The following is a 17,151-nucleotide window of genomic DNA, read 5'->3' as shown; positions in this document are numbered from 1 at the left end:
TAGAGTTGAGAATAAACAAGATTTAAAAACAGTGTGTAGTGACCAAACTAAGCCCCCAATTTAGATACTTTTGTTCCTTAGCTTATAGCTGAATATATAGTAACATGAAGGCATGAAATGTCGTAGCAAAAAGAAACACTTTTTGATTTTTTTTAAAATGTTTTTGTTTTAATTTTATAATTTTTGAGACGGATCACTTGCAATGACTAAGATCAACAAGTTTAGTACCAAGCACCAATATCTTTGTCCGGATCATTAGTCAAAGTTGCAAAATTTCTCAAACATGAGACAAGACATGCATACCTCTTGATGAAATAATGCCATCGGAAGAGCTCGGAGTACAACTCACCATGTATGGTCAGGAGAGCAACTTCATGACGCATACTGGGCTGTGAAGCTCGAGATAATTTGCTTGATTCCAGTCTACTCCTGCCAAGGAAATGGGCTCTCGTGCCTTGACAAGTCCACTTTGAGTAGCATAATCAAGAGCCAACTCGGCATCCACCTGTAAAATAATGAAAATAGCGGAAAAGAAAGAAAATCCTATACTTACCTGATCAACATACTGCGTAAGCTTTCGTGACAAAGTTACCTCGGTAACTTCTTTATCCGCGACTTTATGCAAAATCTCCCGACTATCAGGTTCATATTTTTGCCTCTTCGCTTCCCGTTCATTTGCAATGCTTGCGAGAACCCCGTAAATTGCTCTTGAGACGTCAGGGATGTACCTACAAGTTTTCTTTCAATAGCCAAGCAGATTGAAACTTTGTAATACCTGGAAAGGTTTTTCTTCCGTTCAAGTTTATCTCGAGCAGCTTTCTGACGGACGAGCTTTGCTTTCAACTGTATGCAGCACTGTTGTATAGCAGACTGAAATGAAGAGCCGAGTCAGAGCACAGCCGAACGTAGTAACAGATCAACCTTGACTCCGGATGCTATTTCAGTAATATCATCTCCAATGTACTCTTTACCAGTTCCTTTGAAAGGTATCTTTGTGCTAACAATGCTGACAAAAACTCCAACCTTGTCCTGTAGGTGGCTGATCTTGTATGCGCTCCAGCTGCAAAACAATGAACGGGATTATAAATCATGGAAAAGAAAAATGCTAACCTGATTCGTTTCGTTGCTGTTCTAGTAATTACATCGCCACCTTGTTCAAAGAGAAGAGGGATTCGGTTTGCAAAGCGGAAAATATTCAAGCCCTGTTCATTTAGATACGTGAGGCCCAGACAAAGATTACCAGCGGACTTACTGGCTTTACGCTTTTCCCTCCTAAGCTCACTGCTGCCTCAACAATGAATGGATGTCCTTCAAAGACCTGAACACTGTCAAAGCCAAAGCTCATTTCGCTGTTCTAGTCAGGTAGGAAATTAACTTACTTCCCTTGGCAAGTGGCGACCATGTCTGGGTGCAACTCTTTTGTAATTCCAAGGCGCAGGTTGTATTCTCCGGCGGGACTTAAGCACTAAACAGATGCACGGTTAGCTATATGACAGAGAAAAGTTTTACTCACATCACCGTCGGGATCGTCGAACTTAGCTTGTCTAAAGAGTTGATGTATACGAACGAGCTGCTGGTCGGTAAGATCTTTTACCAGCATTTTTGGAGTGAAATCAGGGCCCATTTCACCTGGAAAACCAGAGGTCAGGATCTGAAACAGTTGCATTAGGCTTACCGATGAGACGTTCCGCATAAGACTTGTTGATTGAAACAAAGTCCTGCTGCAAATACTGGATCAACGTTTGCTTCGACTTTTCGGCAATAAGTCGCTTGATCAAGAGTAAATCCACAGCAGATGGATGATACTTGGTCTCTGGAGGTGCAGGAGGCATAACATCGGTCCTCCTCACAAACTGTACGCTTACATTCTTTCTGAGTATCCACCGATCAGCAAGGCACTAGGACAACGAGAATACACATACTCTGGAGTCCCTGCTCTGTAGCGAAATAGGAACTGTGCATACGGTGTGATGACAGCCATTTGCCGCATGTAGCTTATAACTTTGGACTGCAAATGCACATCAGAAAAACAAAAAAAAAAGAAAAGAGAAGAAAAGAAACTCACCCGATAAGTCGTCCAATTCCCTTCAATGGTTACATGAATTTCGGCCCCGTGCCAGCCAGTAGTATTGGGCTTCTTTTCAAGTACATGAACATTAGGAATGTTCCTGCACAAAGGAAAGAAAACTCGTTAAACGTTCTTTAAACTCCAGCATCTTACTTGTGGATGTCAATGTCTAAACGACAAAAGGAAATGAATTTCTGCCCCTTCATAGCACTCGAAATCTCGATGGGCAGGCCAGTACTCATTTTCGACCATATCAGTGCCTGCATGAGACTTCTCGGTTACATCGTTTAACAAAAGATGTTGCGGATACCATTTTTGCTCCGAGTCCAAATTTGCCCCGAGTTTGTTTGAGCCCGTATTTTGTGCCAGATAGCACTGAGAAACAAACCATCAAAATGACTTCCAATATACAGAATAATACCTCGACCAAGCATGTTTGGTATGTCATCGTGTGGCATTCCCTTGCCGTTGTCCTGAAAGCGAGTGGGTACTCCAATCATCGTGAGAATTCCAGAAAACGAAAAACCTCACCTTGCAAGAAACTTTGTAAAAAACTGTATCTCCACGGCCTTTCCCAGCCTTAGGAACAGTGACTTTTTTACCAGCTGCAATGGCCTTCGCTTGGCGTTCTTGCTCACGAGCTTCTTTAGCCAATCTTTTCTGAAAGTTTACAGGATGAAAGCGAGTTTAAAATGACCTTCTTGGCAGAAATATACCTCGCGGGCTTTCTCGTTTTCGTAGTCATCATAAAGCTCCGCATCGACTCGCTCATGGTCGACCAGTCCAATCATAGCGTTAAACTTGGACTTGCTTATCTCTTCACTGGAAAATTTGAGACCAGAAGAGAGAAAATAAAGAGAAAGAAAAGGAAGAACTCACATTGTGACCTCGATCGTTGGAAGCTCCGCAATGGATTCGGCCGAATCTAGAGCATTCTCGACCAGTTCACGCACTGTCGTGTACAAGCTTTTCCCAGGCTGCAGAACTTGGATCAAAAAACAAATAGAAATCAAAGTCTACATACATTATCAAAACCCGCGATGTTCTTGTTCTCGGAGAAAAATTCCGCTGGCGACTCTACAAAAACGCAGTCAAAATCCATCAGCATTCATCCCCAAGAGCGAAGGATCTCACAGACTTTGCTTTAGAGCGGGATCCTGCGTCTTCGTCGCCTTAACCTTCTTAGAATCCATGGCGAGGACCGCTGCAAGGAATCGGCAAGGTGTTCATCAATAAAAATCTTGCGCATTTCCTTACCTCTTCTCGCGTCGTCGCGCCTTAAACCCTAGCCCATTGGGCGCCAAAGAAGAAGAGTAGACGGACGGCCTGGATGGAGAGACATCAACGGCCTGGATTCGTTCCACAAAACGGTCCAGAGCTCGATTCCTAAACAGGCTGCTCTCGAGAGTGCTTGGTCTTTGAAGGTTTTATAAGTATGCCTGGAGAGAGAGGTGGGACGCTACATATTAGGTAACGTTTGTTCGTCGCGCTCTCCCGGATGGAGGCGCGTGTTTGATTCCTGGTCTCGCGCGGTTGAGTAGGCGCTGCCAGTGGCATTTCTTCGGTGAAATTCAGGTGCGCCATCTCAGGAACCCTAGCTCGCGGAAGATCTGGCACCGCTAACCGGCATAATCCAGGTTTTTGTCGCAAGGTCTCAAGAGATTTTAGGGATCGGTGAAGAGCAGGAGTGGAATGCCGGGCTAGAATCTGGCGTTTTGATCTCTCGCTTCCCTATCGAAAATGCCCGAGGGCTCTGGATTCGTGACTGCTTTCCAGGCGTCGCCCTTTGCCGGGACGGAATCCGGGAGGCAGAGGTTTCATGTGGAGCTTACCTCGAATGTGGTGTCGTGGAAGAAGCTCCTCAAGAGTGCTCCACCCCCTCCTGCCGCTGAGGCTCCTCCCGGTGCTAATCCAGCATTGGAAGCTCGCTTGGCACCAGAGGTAAGCGAGATTTTTTTTCTTTCTTTCCCTTCCATAAAGAAGCTCTCTGCTCCTGTGATGATCAGACGGTGCTGCTATGCAAAGAGCCACGAGGAGGTCCAAATCGTTTTAGTAACGTCATTGAGAAGATAGAACGCCTTTATCAGGTTATAGATTCTTCTATCTGGTAGCTTGATCTCTTAAAAGCTTGCTCTTGACAGGGACAAGGACAAGAAAGTGACGATGAAATTGTCGACAATCACCTTGACAACGTCCCGGATGATGATCAGTATAATACAGACGATTCATTCATAGATGACAAGGAGCTGGTACGACTACTTGCTGCTCGAAAGATTTCTATGTTCTTATCTCAACATGCAGGACGAGTACTTCTCTGTGGACTATGCTAAAACGAAGCACAGCGGGTTCTTTATCAACAAAGGGAAGCTAGAAAATATGTAAGACCTGAATTCGATTCATAGCGTTTTCGTTTGAAGTTTTATCATCGTTATTGCAGAGAACCCAATCCGCCTTGTTTACCTGTTCCAAAGAAGAGGAAACGCAAGGAGGTGAAAACCAGTGGATCTGAAATGCATGCTCAGGATTCTTCAAAGAAATCAAAAGCTGTTGGAAGGGTAGAGCAAGAAAGCGTTGACAGGCCTTCTTCGGATGGAATCGGGGAATGTCTAGTAAACAAGCAGTCGGAAACGCAGGTTCGACAGGCAGCTGGAAATGATGCTTTTTCCTTCGACTACAACAAGTTTTTCTCAAGGGACGGGAGTAGTTGCAGGGAAGCCAATTACATATCAAAAAATGTGTCGTTGAAAGGGTTGACGAAGAACAGCTCCCGCACCAAGGAAAACGAGAGAAATGAGGTAGCTCTAAAGAAGAGCGCTGTTGGAAGTCCGAGCCGGCCAAAGTTTGTGAAGGCATATTCGGGTGCAGATGCCTGCAAAGTTTCTTCGTCAGCGGTAAGTCTGAAAGATCTAAGTGGCTGTTCTAACTTTTGTTTAGCAGAATTCAACGTTAGGAAACTCGAGCGTTGATCCCCAAAAACGCTCGACAGCGAAAGTGTCACTTTTGGAAAGGGCCATTCAAGATCTAAAAGCTGGAGTTGCTCAGCGTAAGGAAGTTATATATTTTGTGATGATTTCTAATGTGGCTCTTTGTACTAGTGCGTCCGATTCCAGATGTTCTAGAGCCAAATGCCACCGGAAAAGTAAGGCGTTTGCCAAGGGAAATAAAGGCCAAAATAGCGAAAGTTGCTAGACTTGCGGTATGCAGTAAAGATATTTACGAACCGATTCTGAGTCCCGTTGTGCTTTTGTAGGCGAGGCAAGGAAAAGTTCCTGACGAGCTTATCGATCGTTTGATGAGCATACTTGGTCATCTGATGCAGTTGAAGACACTTAAGGTACTTTTCTCCACCCTGTTGTTTACTAGAATGATGTTTTTCTTCTTTACATCTGTAGAGAAATTTGAAGGAGATGGTCGAAATGGGCTTAGTCGCTAAGCACGAAAAGGAACATCGTTTGTCGCATATGAAGCGTGACTTGACAGAAATTGTTCGCTCAAGGGTACAATCGATACAGGCAAAGGTATAATAATGTTAAATGGGTTCATTAATTGTTGGAAAACCGTCAGGCTGAAGAAGGATTCTCCAACGACGTTCAAGGAGTTGGTGAAAAGAACTACAAATGGGACCAAGCTACAGAAGACCGGATCTGCGAACTCTATGATCAGTACCTTGAGGTTTACTTGCTATTGCAACGTTTGAAGGTGTTAAGTGTTATTCCTCTGCAGGGAACTGATGAAAATAGAGGTACTCAAAGTCGCAAGCTCTATATGGAGGTTTGTTGTGTCCAAATTTCTCCACCCTACTATATTCTTGAATTTTTTTTATTTTTATTTTTTTCCAGCTGGCTGATCTATGGCCTGAAGGCTGGATGGACAAGGACGGGATCAAGAATGCTGTTTACAGAGCGAAAGAAAGGAGAAAAGCTTTGCAGAAACAAGTAAGCGTTTTCTACTATGTACTTTTGTGTTGATTTACAGCACCGTTTCGTGCAGAGTTTAAACGAATCGAGGAAGAAGTTTTCGGAGAGGATAGATTTAAATGAGAGACCAGAGGCGCCTTTGGCGTTGGCGCCAAACATTAACGGGACAATTTCCAACCGGGATTTACCTTCTAGTGCTGTTCAAGCTGGGAAGCCTGCTGTTATCCGGAAGCAAATGCAGCGTGGGTACCTGGACAAGCACGACGATTTCAAGGATAAGAAGCGGGTGGAGGAGTCCATCGATACCGATCCGAGCACGTTGGCTTTTCTCAAGTTCAAGAAGCAGACCAAGCCTGTGGGAACTGGGGAGCTCGTGTTTGACGCCAGTTATCAGGGGCTTCGATCGGTGGAGTCGGTCTTTCTAGACAGACCGTCCTGATACGTCACTTACAGGTGTAAGATAAGCAGGATTTGGAAAGTTAGATAGCGAAGGACAGCTGGATTCTTCGGATTTTTTGTTCTCTTAAAGTTTGAAAGGGTGGAGAAGGGAAGCACGTAATTCTTATTAGATGGGCCAGAGCATTCGGACCGCACGAGCAACGACTCAGCTGGTCCAAAATTTGTCGTCTGGTAAGATATTCTTCTCTTTCATCTTTCGTATCCAGTAGATTACGGACTTTTCACTGTTCCTGTAACTGAGGAAGCCGTGTTCTTTGCTCTTGTTCATGCAGCTGACTACCTGGAACGGGAAGTTGAGGCACAAATCGACAGCCCACCACGTCTCGTCCTGTACTGCCGTCTCGAGAAGGCCGTTCTCGACAACGATCTGCTCCCACACGTTTTTCTTATTCTTCAGAAGCTGTTCGAGACTGACCGGCTTTCCATCGTACGCCGGACACTCAAGCTTGAACTCCCGAGCCATGACAGCCCAGAGCCTCTCCCAGCTCGTGCAGTCTCCGTCGGCAACGTTGAACGCTTCATTCTTGGCGCTTGGATTCGTTGCAGCCCACAGCTCCTGCTCCGCAACAAGGTCGGCATCCGAAACGTTCGTAAGCGTCTCCCACGACTGCCGGTTTCCTGGAAAATTAAAGCTGAGCTTCTGGTGTTTGCAGATAGCAGCATATATGGCCAAGCTGCCAAGAACGTTGGCGTGGTTCCGAGGAGCAAAGCCGAAGATTATGTTAGGCCGGTGGACGGACCACGTTATGCCCGACGACGGCGAGCATGCCTCGAACAAGATATCCTCCAGAGTGTAGTAGAAGTTTGGAAGGCCGGGGACTCGGGGCAGGTCCTCGCAGAATGGAGGCCGATAGTGCTTGATGGTGCCAAAGTGAAAATACGGTCCCAGGTAGTGCTTGACACCGGTTTGGAGGCAGACGTGCTTGAGTCTCTTGGCAACTGGTAGCAGCGTTTGGAGGACAGATCGCAGCATGAAACCATTGGCCTCGCAGTTCTCCTCCTCGGTGCTCTTCTTTTCCCAGGCAACCCAGAATACATGAGTCACTCCGTCGAGGCTGGAGAGCTTGGGTGTGACTTCGGACAGATTCAGCAGGTTACACTGGATATAGTCGACGTCCGGGTGCTCGAACCAGCGGGGCCTGGGCCTGCGAGCGATGCCGCGGATTCTCCAGGGGGCTCCGGGTGCGTCGGGACGCTGCAAAGCTTCGACCAGGCTATTGCCAACTATGCCGGTCACTCCAACAATGAGAGCTTCGTTGTGACCATCGTGTTCGCTGGCGGCCTCCGGGGACTCTGTTCTAGAGCAGCAGAGAGGAAGCAGTGAGCACATATTTACCTTTGCGAGAGCTGGGCGCGGCCAAGTCTCAAACAGTAAACCTTTTAAATGACTCCTCCGGCCGGAGAGATTCCAATTTCCACGTTTCGACTGTTCAAATAGCTAGAACAGAGGGATCATGAAAGTGATCATGTGGATATAACAAACAATGGTTAAAGCTTTTGAATGTAGGCTCTTCTCCTCGAGCTCGTGGGTTCAAATCCTATGGGCGCCAGAGGAGAACATAATAATAGTATGGTTGAGCTTTGTTTGAAATGCATTCCAAAGTGATCTCAAACAAGCTGGCATCTTTTGTTGATGGTATTGAGATAGGAGGTGAGGCTTGGGGGCGTGGCTTGCCACAAACTGTATGGAAAAAAATGGAGCAACTATACAGCCCAGTGGGAGCCAAACTAATGTCTCAGGTGGTCAAACATGCATTCTAACCATTATTCCTATTATACATTTGGAACCCTTTATATCCCCCCCCCCCTTCCCTTGAGGAACACATGTTTTGGGCTTTCAAGCCTCCTTTAGTACCAGGAGTTAGTTTTTGGGACAAGCTTGAAACTTACTAAATATAGAATGTCTTTAGATTGCGAATTTAGACATGGAATAAACACCATTGTGTTCAGGCCGATCTCTGCATTCCATAGATATGCCAAATGAGCTAATCCAGACACTTTCCATAAATAGCATTTGAGACCGAAATGAGACCAACACAAAGGGTGTGATAGCGAGGGTGTTTGGCAAACACGGTAAGCTATCATCCAACGATAATAAGAGATTAGTCTCAATATGTGAGGGTTCTTGCCAAGCTAGTGCAAGACAGAGCAAAAGAGAATTAAGAGCCAGGCCGAGAATGCTCAGTTAGAAACACATAAGAGTTCCTACCTTATGTCCATTTGGCTAAGTACAGATGTTAAACCCAGTAAATTAACACTTGAACAAGAGGGGCTATTGAAGGGAACTAGCAGTACTGACCTCTTGCCGTCATAACAGTAAGGAAAGAGTGCCCGTAAAGACTGGCCGACAAATATCTTTTGATACCCGAAGTCACATTTGCGACACTCATATAACCTTTAATGAAAACAATACAATTATTAAAAGGCATTCTCACAATCATTAGCATGTCCAAATGTGCACTTATAGACATCTAGGAAAATGCTCTAATTCACACGAGTGGCTACCTTCAAACCATTGTACCATTGCAAAGCTATCTCTTTAAGACATATAGGAAATACACACAAATGCTAAATGTCATCATAAGAATGATAGGTAACAATTACCATAAAGTGAATAAATCAATTGTATATATGATCCCCAAGATTCCTATGAAAGAACTCCAACCATTAGCAATAAAAGGAGGAGGCACTATACCATATATCATGAATGCTCTATTTGCTGAATTTGATTATTCAATTGCAACCACATAACTCAAACAATTACACCAACTATTGCTCCAAAGTCAAAAAGGAAGAGGTTACTATTTTGCCATGAAGATAAATGAAAACAAGAAAAACAAAAGAGAATAGATTAATAAGCTATATAAAAAAAGATATTTAAACAATATAAAAGCTAGATCTAAATCAAAAGCATAAATCCAAATACTCCTCAAGACAATCAAAATTACCTCCCATTTCTACTAATGTAAGTGTATGGAATATGGAAATGGAAGATATATATATATATATATATAAAATTAGCCTAAAAATCTTAATTTATATATAGGAATGAGTAGTCTAAATTGAAATTAATGTGATAGCTATCAAAATCCCACTACATTAATATTTCGCAACTTTTAAAGATTTAAATTTAAACTTTTAAAATTTTATATCATTGTATTTTATTGATACCTCTCAAAATAAAGAGAGACAATTATCATTCTTTATTTGGATTGTCTAGGAGTTGAGATTGCCTTTGTAGCCAGACACTATAAACTTTTTCCTTCCAATTGTCAATCACAAATTCGCATTAAAAAAATGCTTAACACTTTGTCTTTGGTTTGCAGGCAAAACTGAGTTTATAGTTTGTTATAAGCATTTGCTTCTTATGGAAGAAATACATCAGTCATTTTCCTAAGCTCACCACATATCATGGCCGACGTTTCGCTGACAAGGTCATGGACTTTATCCACCATTAAACTGCGCCCCTGTTTATCCCAGACATCGACAAAAAGCTTCGTGGCTGTGGCTTTCAGGCTTTCAAGCGACTGGTGCGACAAATTGCCCATTTTCCGCCGGTTTGCCACACTCTTGCTTGAGCTACCTAGCTTTCTATCTGCAGAGCTTTCCTGGCCTTCTTGAACAGTACCATCGGATGAAGCTTGCGTCAATCTGGGCTTCCTGTCACGACTTTCCAGCCTACAACACAAAGTAGCTGTGAGTAGCCAAAAAACGAAAGAAACGAGCATACCGTCTCAACTCATGAACCCAGCACTCCATAAGATCTTGAAGAGCACCGGCCTGAGCCAAAAGCTGATAACGAAACCACTGGCTCCGTCTACTCGATTTCCTGTTCAGCTTCTCACGGAGGAGCTCCATCACACACTTGAGCTCCAAGTTCATGTCTAGACCGCTTGTGTAAAAGCCTTTGCATGCCTTGAGTGCCACAGCATCGAGGCCTCGTACTGTCCTGCTCGCGTCGTCTGGACCATTCTCTTCTGTGTCTGGTTCAAGGGCGCGTCTACGAGCCGATTCCAGTGCGTTTTCGTTGGCATTACTGCTGTTGTCCACTTTTTCGTCCACTTTCTCGTCGGTGTTGATAATAGCGTGAGCCACTTCTTCTGTATCACCTCGTGTTGCCTCTTCGTTCTCGACAGTTTTCATCACCCAGAGTCCACTGTAAGGATTCTCGAGATATAGGCTCGGACCGGCGTTTAGTCTCAGAGTTGCTTGTCGAATAGCCATGAAGTGCGGAGAGTTTAAAAGCTGGTGACCACAGAGACGAACCGCGTCAAGAGTTGGACACCGTTGTTTCGCTGGTTCCGGAGGGGGTGCAATAGGACCGCTTTGGCTCGCAGCAATGCTCGCTTCTTTTGTTGTCTCTGGAGGATCTACAGTTTCTATTTCAGTCACAGACGTTTGCTTTGTCGCTGTTGAGAGATCAAGGGCGAGAGAATCCGCTGCACGGTCCAAAACCTCCATGATTTCGCTCTCCGTAGGCACTTGAACTTCGACGCATGCACGGTGTGTTAGCGTAGACATTGAGCTCGAGGTCGGAGCAGAGAAGAAACTCAAAACGTCAGACGTAAGTTGTTGGTCGTCACAGGTCGCCTGCATTAACAGACATTGCAATGAGCACAAGAGCGAGCACAGAGCGGCTTACCAAAAAGAATACAGGACGATCTGAAGGTAATGACCGAGTTTGCTGCAAGAAGGTTCCCCACGCTCTAGACGAAACAAGAGACTTTTCTTCTTCATTTCCAATTTCCCACTCTTGTTCCAAAGCCCACGACTCCACTCTCGGCATAAACACGACGGATGGAACAGCTCTTGCCTCGCCTGAAAATATAAAGTGAAGTCCAGTTATAATGATGCCAGAAAAAAACTTACTTAGAATCTGAATAAGCCCCTCCGACACTTCTCCTGACCCTGCTTGGATCATAGTTTGCAAGCTCAGTAGAAAAACCTGCATGCAAGACTGAAAGACGTGTAGAATCGATGCTGCCACCAAACTCTTCCCATCTCCTGGAGTGCCCGTTAGTAGTATCCGCAAGCTGTCCGTCTTCCAGGCGTTCCCCAACTTTTTCATCAATATCGTTTCGACGGCAATATTCCCATCCACATCCTCAAAGTCGTCACCAGCAACTATCCCAGCTCCCTTACAAGCTATCTCCACCTCTTTCAATATCGCTGGCGACCACGAGGTTGCAGTATCAACCAGCTTCTTTTCCTTGACGAAAGCAAGCGGCTTTCGCAACTGGAAAGGAAGCGAGAACCTGCCGTCGGACTCGAGATGGGATAGGACGCGTAGAACGGGTCTTAGCAGGACCGGAACTAAATACCGCGGCAGTGGCGAGATTTGTATCTCGCTCAAGGCACTTCCGAGCAATCTTCGAGAGCATGGGGGTCCAGCCTGAGCTAGTGCAGCGAACCAATCCTCCGCTTGAATATGCAAATCCGAAAGTTCAGTCGATTCTCTTGACGGAACGCTGAGAAGATCCTGAAGGCAGACTGTTCTCTTCAGTGCAACCATAGCAGCCTGCGCGCACAAGGCTTGCAAGTCCGCTCCAGCAAACCCGACTGTGGATCTCGCCATTAGTGACAGCACCTCACGGGAAGGCCCGTGCTTCCATGTCTTCGTATGGACTCTCAAAATGGCTTCTCTATCCGCAACCGAAGGCAGAGGAAAAAATATCTCACGGTCGAAACGTCCAGCTCGCCTCAGTGCTGGATCAAGGGAGTCTGGACGATTAGTAGCCCCTATGACCACCACCGAGCCCCTCGGGCTGAGACCATCCATCAAGGCGAGTAGCGTGGAAACAACTGAGCTGTGCGTTTGATCCTGGTTTCTCGTTCGCTTCGGAGCAAGTCCATCGATCTCGTCGAAGAAGATGATGGAAGGCTGAGACTGCTCCGCTAGCTGAAACAGTAAGCGAAGCTGCCGCTCGGAGTCGCCAACGTATTTTCCCAAGCAGTCTGCTCCCTTCCGAGAAAAGTACGATATCTTCTGCTGGCCGCGAGCACAAGCGCCTAGAAGAGCTCGCACAACAAGTGTCTTGCCTGTACCAGGGTAACCATGCAGAAGCACCCCACGAGGTGGCACTATCCCAACTTTGTGGAAGATGTCCGGGTAAAGCAACGGCAGCGTTACCATCTCCTTCAAGCACTGCACTACGTTCCGGAGACCACCGATAGATTCCCAGCCTTCGTATCTAAACGCATCACCCTGTGCCGTTGAACTATCACCCCCGAGCACTACCGGAGCTAGCCGAGCAAGATCGCGATGCAGTCTCTTCTTCTCACGCTTCAGAAACTCATCGTCCTCGGCATTCTCCGCAACTTTGGTCTCTTTGAAGCTTTTTCTGGAAAGCTGGTCGTCGATCATGCACTCCCGCAGTCTCTTTTTGTCTTGCAGAAGAAACAGCTTCACGTGTTCGGCGCAGGACATGAGGTAGCGCTTGTGGTTGAAGCTGCAGCCAGATTGTCGAGCGCAAGGCTGAGAGAGGAACGATGAATGATCGCCGCAAAATACTAGAAGTTCTTACCAGATGATATGTCCGAGGGCAGCGAGCAACTCGACAACCGATCGTAGCACCAGGCTGCTTGCAGCGACTGCATTTCAGAAATCTTCCTCGTCGAAGAGCAGCTTTTACGTTTTTCAAGCATCCAACACCAAGGAAATAGACCTATGAACAAGAGAAAAAAAATTTCTTTGAGAAAAAGTACTATGTATGCTCACCTCGGGACTCCACACTGCGCATTCCTGATGAATCCACACCGCGGCAACGCCCATCTTGTCACAGATAGGCCCCAACAATCGTCCTAATCCACCTCTTCCCACAGTGCTATCTCCACCGGCGACTATCGCCGTGGTATTAAGCTCTTCGATCGGCTCACTACCCCGACCGCACAGCTCGCACCTTCTTCCTTCCACAGCAAGCGGCTCCTCGATCCTGGTGAATCCAAATGCCCTGGCCGAGGAATCGCTCGCCTGGAGCGAGCTCGTCGCTTCCTCTGTGCTCTTGGAAGCGATTGCGTTACCTCTTCCTTCCAATCCCGCTGCTGGATCTCCATTATCCATTGCTGGCGATGTCTCTGCTGCTGCTGGATCTTCCCGGACCGGATCGCCATCGCGATCCTCCATATTTTCTGGCCGATGCTCCACTCGCGATAAACGATAAACCCTAAAATGACGAGGTGACAGAATATCCGTCAGACATATTCAGTCACGATTTTGGTGTAAACGGGAAGGAGGGAATATTCTATCGTGCCGCATTGACCTATCTAGCTAAAGGCGTCACGTCGAAGAGAAATTCGAGCTTTCTCGAGGAGCGCTCCGGTTAGTCTTTTCGAAATCTCACCATGCTCCTGTTGAATCGATGATTTGAGCCTAGGGCGGGCGTCTATCCCGTGAATCGATCCTCAGCTCTTCTTTCTTGCAAGATGGACAGCTTAGAATGGCTGACAATCGGATCGCGGCTCTGGACAGGTATTGATCAACCGAGAGGAGGCTTTCATCCCCAAATCTGAGTGATTTTGTAGATTTTCTCTCTGTGTTGCCTGGCTGATCGGTGATTTTAGGTTCGCTCGATCGTCTCCAGTGGAAAACTGGTCCTCTCCTGGAAGATTGACAAAGAATGCGTGCTTGACGGATTTTCTCTTGGTACTTAAACTCATCGTTTCTCATTTTACCTATTGGCCTCTTCGTTTGAAGAACTTCATTTGTTTTCTCCAGGGGGACTTTTTTCTATGGCGGCTGTTGGCGACGCGAGCTGCGTCCCAGATACCGAGTTCGACTGCCGGAACAAGCCCGAGGCGCTGAAGCTCAAGGCCGCGGCGATGGTGGCGATTCTAGTGGCCGGAGCTTTTGGCGTTGCGTTGCCTCTCGTTGGTCGACGGCTCAAGGTGATAAGACCAGACGGGAACGTCTTTTTCCTCGCAAAGGCCCTGGCGGCAGGGGTGATCCTGGCAACCGGTTTTGTTCACATACTACCCGACGCAATGGAGGCGCTGACAAACCAGTGTCTCGCGGAGGTTCCGTGGAGGAAGTTCCCGTTTGCGGGCTTCATTGCGATGATAGCAGCTCTGGGAACTTTGGTGGTAGATTTTGCGGGGACCGAGTACTTTGAGAAGAAGCACGCCAGTAAGAAGCAGGCAATCTCGGAGGCGATAGGCAGCGAGCACGACTCGATCTACGCAGCTGCTTCCAGCGATCCGGAACACGGAGGAGTGAATGGAGGTGCCAGTGGAAGCAGTGAACGAGCGAACCAGATGCACATTGTTGGTATGAGAGCTCACGCCTCGTCTCACAGGCACAGCCATCCGGAGGGACACCACTCGTGCATGGACTCGACTCACGCTCACTCTCACGGCCATGTCGGCCACGCTCACGGAACTCCCGAAGACGAACACACGACTATTAGGCATGTTGTGATCTCGCAGGTACTCACCGTTTTAAGTTTCTCTTTTTTCGTGACTCTGTGACATTGTGACTTTGTTCGCAAGGTTTTGGAGCTTGGGATCGTTACGCACTCTGTCATCATCGGGTTATCTCTCGGAGTTTCGCAGAGTCCGTGCACAATCAGACCGCTGCTCGCGGCTCTCTCATTCCACCAGTTCTTCGAAGGCTTTGCTCTCGGTGGCTGCATTTCTCAGGTGAGTGTGAGATCAATCTTTCTCGTAAGTGAGCTTTTGTATTTTGGTTGGCAGGCCGGTTTCAAGTCGTGGTCGAGCTCTTGCATGGCGTTCTTCTTCTCGGTCACGACCCCGCTCGGCATTGGAATGGGCATGGGGATATCGGAGATTTACAAGGCCAACAGTCCCAAGGCTCTCATCATGGAAGGCTTCTTTAACTCGGTCTCGGCGGGTATTCTCGTGTACATGTCGCTCGTAGATTTGATAGCAGCCGATTTCATTAGCAAGAGGATGAGGTGTGACCGCCGCTTGCAGCTCATGTCCTACTTGGCTTTGTTCACAGGAGCGCTAGCAATGTCATCTCTGGCTCTTTGGGCGTAGACGTGGTTCCTCGTGTCATGACGTGGATAAGCCATCGTGGCATTTGGATTTAGGGTTTGTAGTAATGTCTCTGGAGGGCTCAATTGGAGGAGCTCACAATGTGGAGCCAGCGGCGGTGGCGGGGTCGGATCGATGGTCCGCGGCGCTGAGCAATGTCTCGCAGATTGGCGGCGTTGTGGAATCGCTCTCGGGATTGCTGCTGCACAAGGCCGTGTACATGGACGAGGAGGCTTTCGGGCATGCCGCCTCGAATGCTCGTCAATCCCGCAATGCCGTGGTACGATCGTAATTCTCGCGAGGAAGGAAGTTCTCTTGTAGAGATTTGTTTTGTCTGTCCTTCCCATCTATAGGCCCAGGAGAGGAGAATCCGTGCGCTGGAGAAGGAGCTGGATTCTGCCATTGCTGCTGCGCGCCAGGCTCGGGTAGAGAAGAAGCGTGCCGAGTCTCTGCAGCGAGCGGCTGAGGCTCACTGTCAGGAGGTGCTGCAAGAGCTTGAGAACACAACAAGTATGTTATCTTTGGTTTTTTGGTTTGCAACAACAGGCTTGGGTTGTTTGTAGAGGTTTTCAAGCTGCATTTGGAGGAGTTCAGGAAGAAAGAGGAAGATCTTACCAGGAAGGATTCCGAGATACAAGTGTTAAAGGCAATCATTCAAACAATGACAAAAGCGTAGGTGTTAGTTTTTACAACAATCAGGATAATATTCTGATTAGACTAAGACCTGCCTTAGTCTAGTAGTAGTATGTGCAAGAGCTGATGCGTGGCTGCTAGTAAAAATTCACTCGGGGATTGTCAATGTAAAGCAGAAGTTGCACTCAAAACTAAAATGTAGTACTACCCAGACTGATGACCATTTGCAAATGGTGAGTTCATCTTCTTCATTACCTTATTGCAAAGCCTTTACTTTTTCTTAATCCACAAAATTAAACATCTCTGCAAGCTTCCACCTAGCTTATGTTAGCTTGCCTTGTAGCTTGTTAGGTTGATCTTTGTCAAGGACTTTTGTATGCACACCATTGACAAGCTTTTTCTGTGCTCACCAATGAGAGCTTCCAAATTCTGGCCAATTGTCTAGCTGCCTCCTTGCTGGTTAGCTCTCTCTTTGGCGGGATCCATCAGACTCCCATGTTCACCGTTCATGAAATGGTGAGCATGACATGGGGCTTGGTGAGCAGGCCAAAGCCATTGTTGCCCCCATGGATGGGCACCTATCCTCTTGACGACCTGAATATGACTGCTATCTACACTTGGAAAGGTGTTGGTTCATGTTTGCTGGAGCAAGTTCAGGAGGCCTCCAAGGAGTCCTGGAGGACCTGGGATGCCACTGTACTGAAGCAAGCTGGTTGATGGAGTTTGTGTTAGTGACTTATTCCACCTTGAAGTTTGATAGTCTTCTAGAAGTATCAAATCACCATAGAATTAATTGATTCGATTGTCCTTTGTTTTGGAAACTTTATATATGTGCAACATTATTAAAGTTTAGATAGAGTATATTTGCAAGGAAGGCTATGTCGTAAGACTAAAGTTATCAGTAGGTGTTTGATTGCATCAGTAATCACCTCCTCTTGGAAACATGAATTTTTTTGTGATCAGGAGTAATAGATTGCCCAGTTTGTTATTAAGCTATTTTAGATATGTTTTCTGAACTTATATCTACGAGCAATAAAAGGTTTTGTGAAGATCCTAAATGGCTTTATCTAAAGTTTACATTTT

The 17,151-nt window shown here is 46.6% G+C and overlaps 6 protein-coding genes across 9 annotated transcripts; 3 read left to right on the top strand and 3 right to left on the bottom strand.

Moving 5' to 3' along the window:
- Positions 1-220: 220 nt before the first annotated feature.
- On the bottom strand, positions 221-3,403 carry LOC9647556 (DNA topoisomerase 6 subunit B). Of its 2 annotated transcripts, XM_002981243.2 has the most exons (20): positions 3,326-3,403; positions 3,207-3,272; positions 3,093-3,145; positions 2,948-3,045; positions 2,785-2,890; positions 2,600-2,728; positions 2,490-2,541; positions 2,379-2,443; positions 2,222-2,328; positions 2,066-2,168; positions 1,923-2,008; positions 1,676-1,872; positions 1,514-1,629; positions 1,380-1,465; positions 1,253-1,325; positions 1,111-1,202; positions 922-1,060; positions 776-870; positions 554-728; positions 221-505 (listed from the first exon to the last, which is right to left on the bottom strand). In XM_002981243.2, exons 2-20 carry the CDS (start codon positions 3,259-3,261, stop codon positions 359-361), a joined length of 1,974 nt encoding a protein of 657 aa, XP_002981289.2. In that variant the 5' UTR covers positions 3,262-3,272; positions 3,326-3,403; the 3' UTR covers positions 221-358. The 2 variants fall into 2 exon arrangements, with proteins under 2 accessions (XP_002981289.2, XP_024542227.1); XM_024686459.1 differs by lacking the exons at positions 3,093-3,145; positions 3,207-3,272; positions 3,326-3,403 and having other exon boundaries at positions 2,785-2,885; positions 2,948-2,998.
- A 97-nt stretch (positions 3,404-3,500) lies between these two features.
- LOC9647238 (ubinuclein-1) lies at positions 3,501-6,539 on the top strand. The gene is made up of 14 exons (XM_024686417.1): positions 3,501-3,643; positions 3,706-4,009; positions 4,075-4,155; positions 4,210-4,317; positions 4,370-4,446; positions 4,506-4,959; positions 5,006-5,111; positions 5,164-5,264; positions 5,319-5,402; positions 5,461-5,586; positions 5,633-5,740; positions 5,792-5,839; positions 5,908-6,003; positions 6,059-6,539. The coding sequence occupies exons 2-14, from the start codon at positions 3,809-3,811 to the stop codon at positions 6,422-6,424; spliced, it is 1,956 nt and encodes a 651-aa protein (XP_024542185.1). The 5' UTR covers positions 3,501-3,643; positions 3,706-3,808; the 3' UTR covers positions 6,425-6,539.
- A 50-nt stretch (positions 6,540-6,589) lies between these two features.
- LOC9647237 (3-oxo-Delta(4,5)-steroid 5-beta-reductase) lies at positions 6,590-7,774 on the bottom strand. Its single transcript, XM_002981242.2, has one exon. It carries the CDS (start codon positions 7,772-7,774, stop codon positions 6,590-6,592), a length of 1,185 nt encoding a protein of 394 aa, XP_002981288.1.
- A 2,003-nt stretch (positions 7,775-9,777) lies between these two features.
- On the bottom strand, positions 9,778-13,594 carry LOC9647555 (ATPase family AAA domain-containing protein 2). The gene is made up of 6 exons (XM_024686368.1): positions 13,163-13,594; positions 12,969-13,109; positions 11,314-12,919; positions 11,087-11,262; positions 10,175-11,034; positions 9,778-10,122 (listed from the first exon to the last, which is right to left on the bottom strand). The coding sequence occupies exons 1-6, from the start codon at positions 13,565-13,567 to the stop codon at positions 9,810-9,812; spliced, it is 3,501 nt and encodes a 1,166-aa protein (XP_024542136.1). The 5' UTR covers positions 13,568-13,594; the 3' UTR covers positions 9,778-9,809.
- A 106-nt stretch (positions 13,595-13,700) lies between these two features.
- LOC9647554 (zinc transporter 4, chloroplastic) lies at positions 13,701-15,439 on the top strand. 3 transcript variants are annotated; one of them, XM_024686370.1, is made up of 5 exons: positions 13,701-13,762; positions 13,818-13,912; positions 14,159-14,865; positions 14,929-15,078; positions 15,133-15,439. In XM_024686370.1, the coding sequence occupies exons 2-5, from the start codon at positions 13,867-13,869 to the stop codon at positions 15,436-15,438; spliced, it is 1,209 nt and encodes a 402-aa protein (XP_024542138.1). In that variant the 5' UTR covers positions 13,701-13,762; positions 13,818-13,866; the 3' UTR covers position 15,439. The 3 variants fall into 3 exon arrangements, with proteins under 3 accessions (XP_024542138.1, XP_002981397.1, XP_024542139.1); XM_002981351.2 differs by adding an exon at positions 14,005-14,086 and having other exon boundaries at positions 13,701-13,912; XM_024686371.1 differs by adding an exon at positions 14,005-14,086 and having other exon boundaries at positions 13,701-13,912; positions 14,138-14,865.
- Positions 15,440-15,465: 26 nt separating this feature from the next.
- Positions 15,466-16,259, top strand: LOC9647236 (myosin-17). Its single transcript, XM_002981350.2, has 3 exons — positions 15,466-15,715; positions 15,789-15,945; positions 15,999-16,259. Exons 1-3 carry the CDS (start codon positions 15,503-15,505, stop codon positions 16,109-16,111), a joined length of 483 nt encoding a protein of 160 aa, XP_002981396.1. The 5' UTR covers positions 15,466-15,502; the 3' UTR covers positions 16,112-16,259.
- Positions 16,260-17,151: the final 892 nt, after the last annotated feature.

The sequence above is a fragment of the Selaginella moellendorffii genome, unplaced genomic scaffold (genome assembly GCF_000143415.4).
Source record: "Selaginella moellendorffii unplaced genomic scaffold, v1.0 SELMOscaffold_48, whole genome shotgun sequence".
NCBI classification, from domain to species: Eukaryota; Viridiplantae; Streptophyta; class Lycopodiopsida; order Selaginellales; family Selaginellaceae; genus Selaginella; species Selaginella moellendorffii.
The sequence above is the reverse complement of the archived record's forward strand: the minus strand, read 5'-3'. Positions and strand labels throughout refer to the sequence as shown.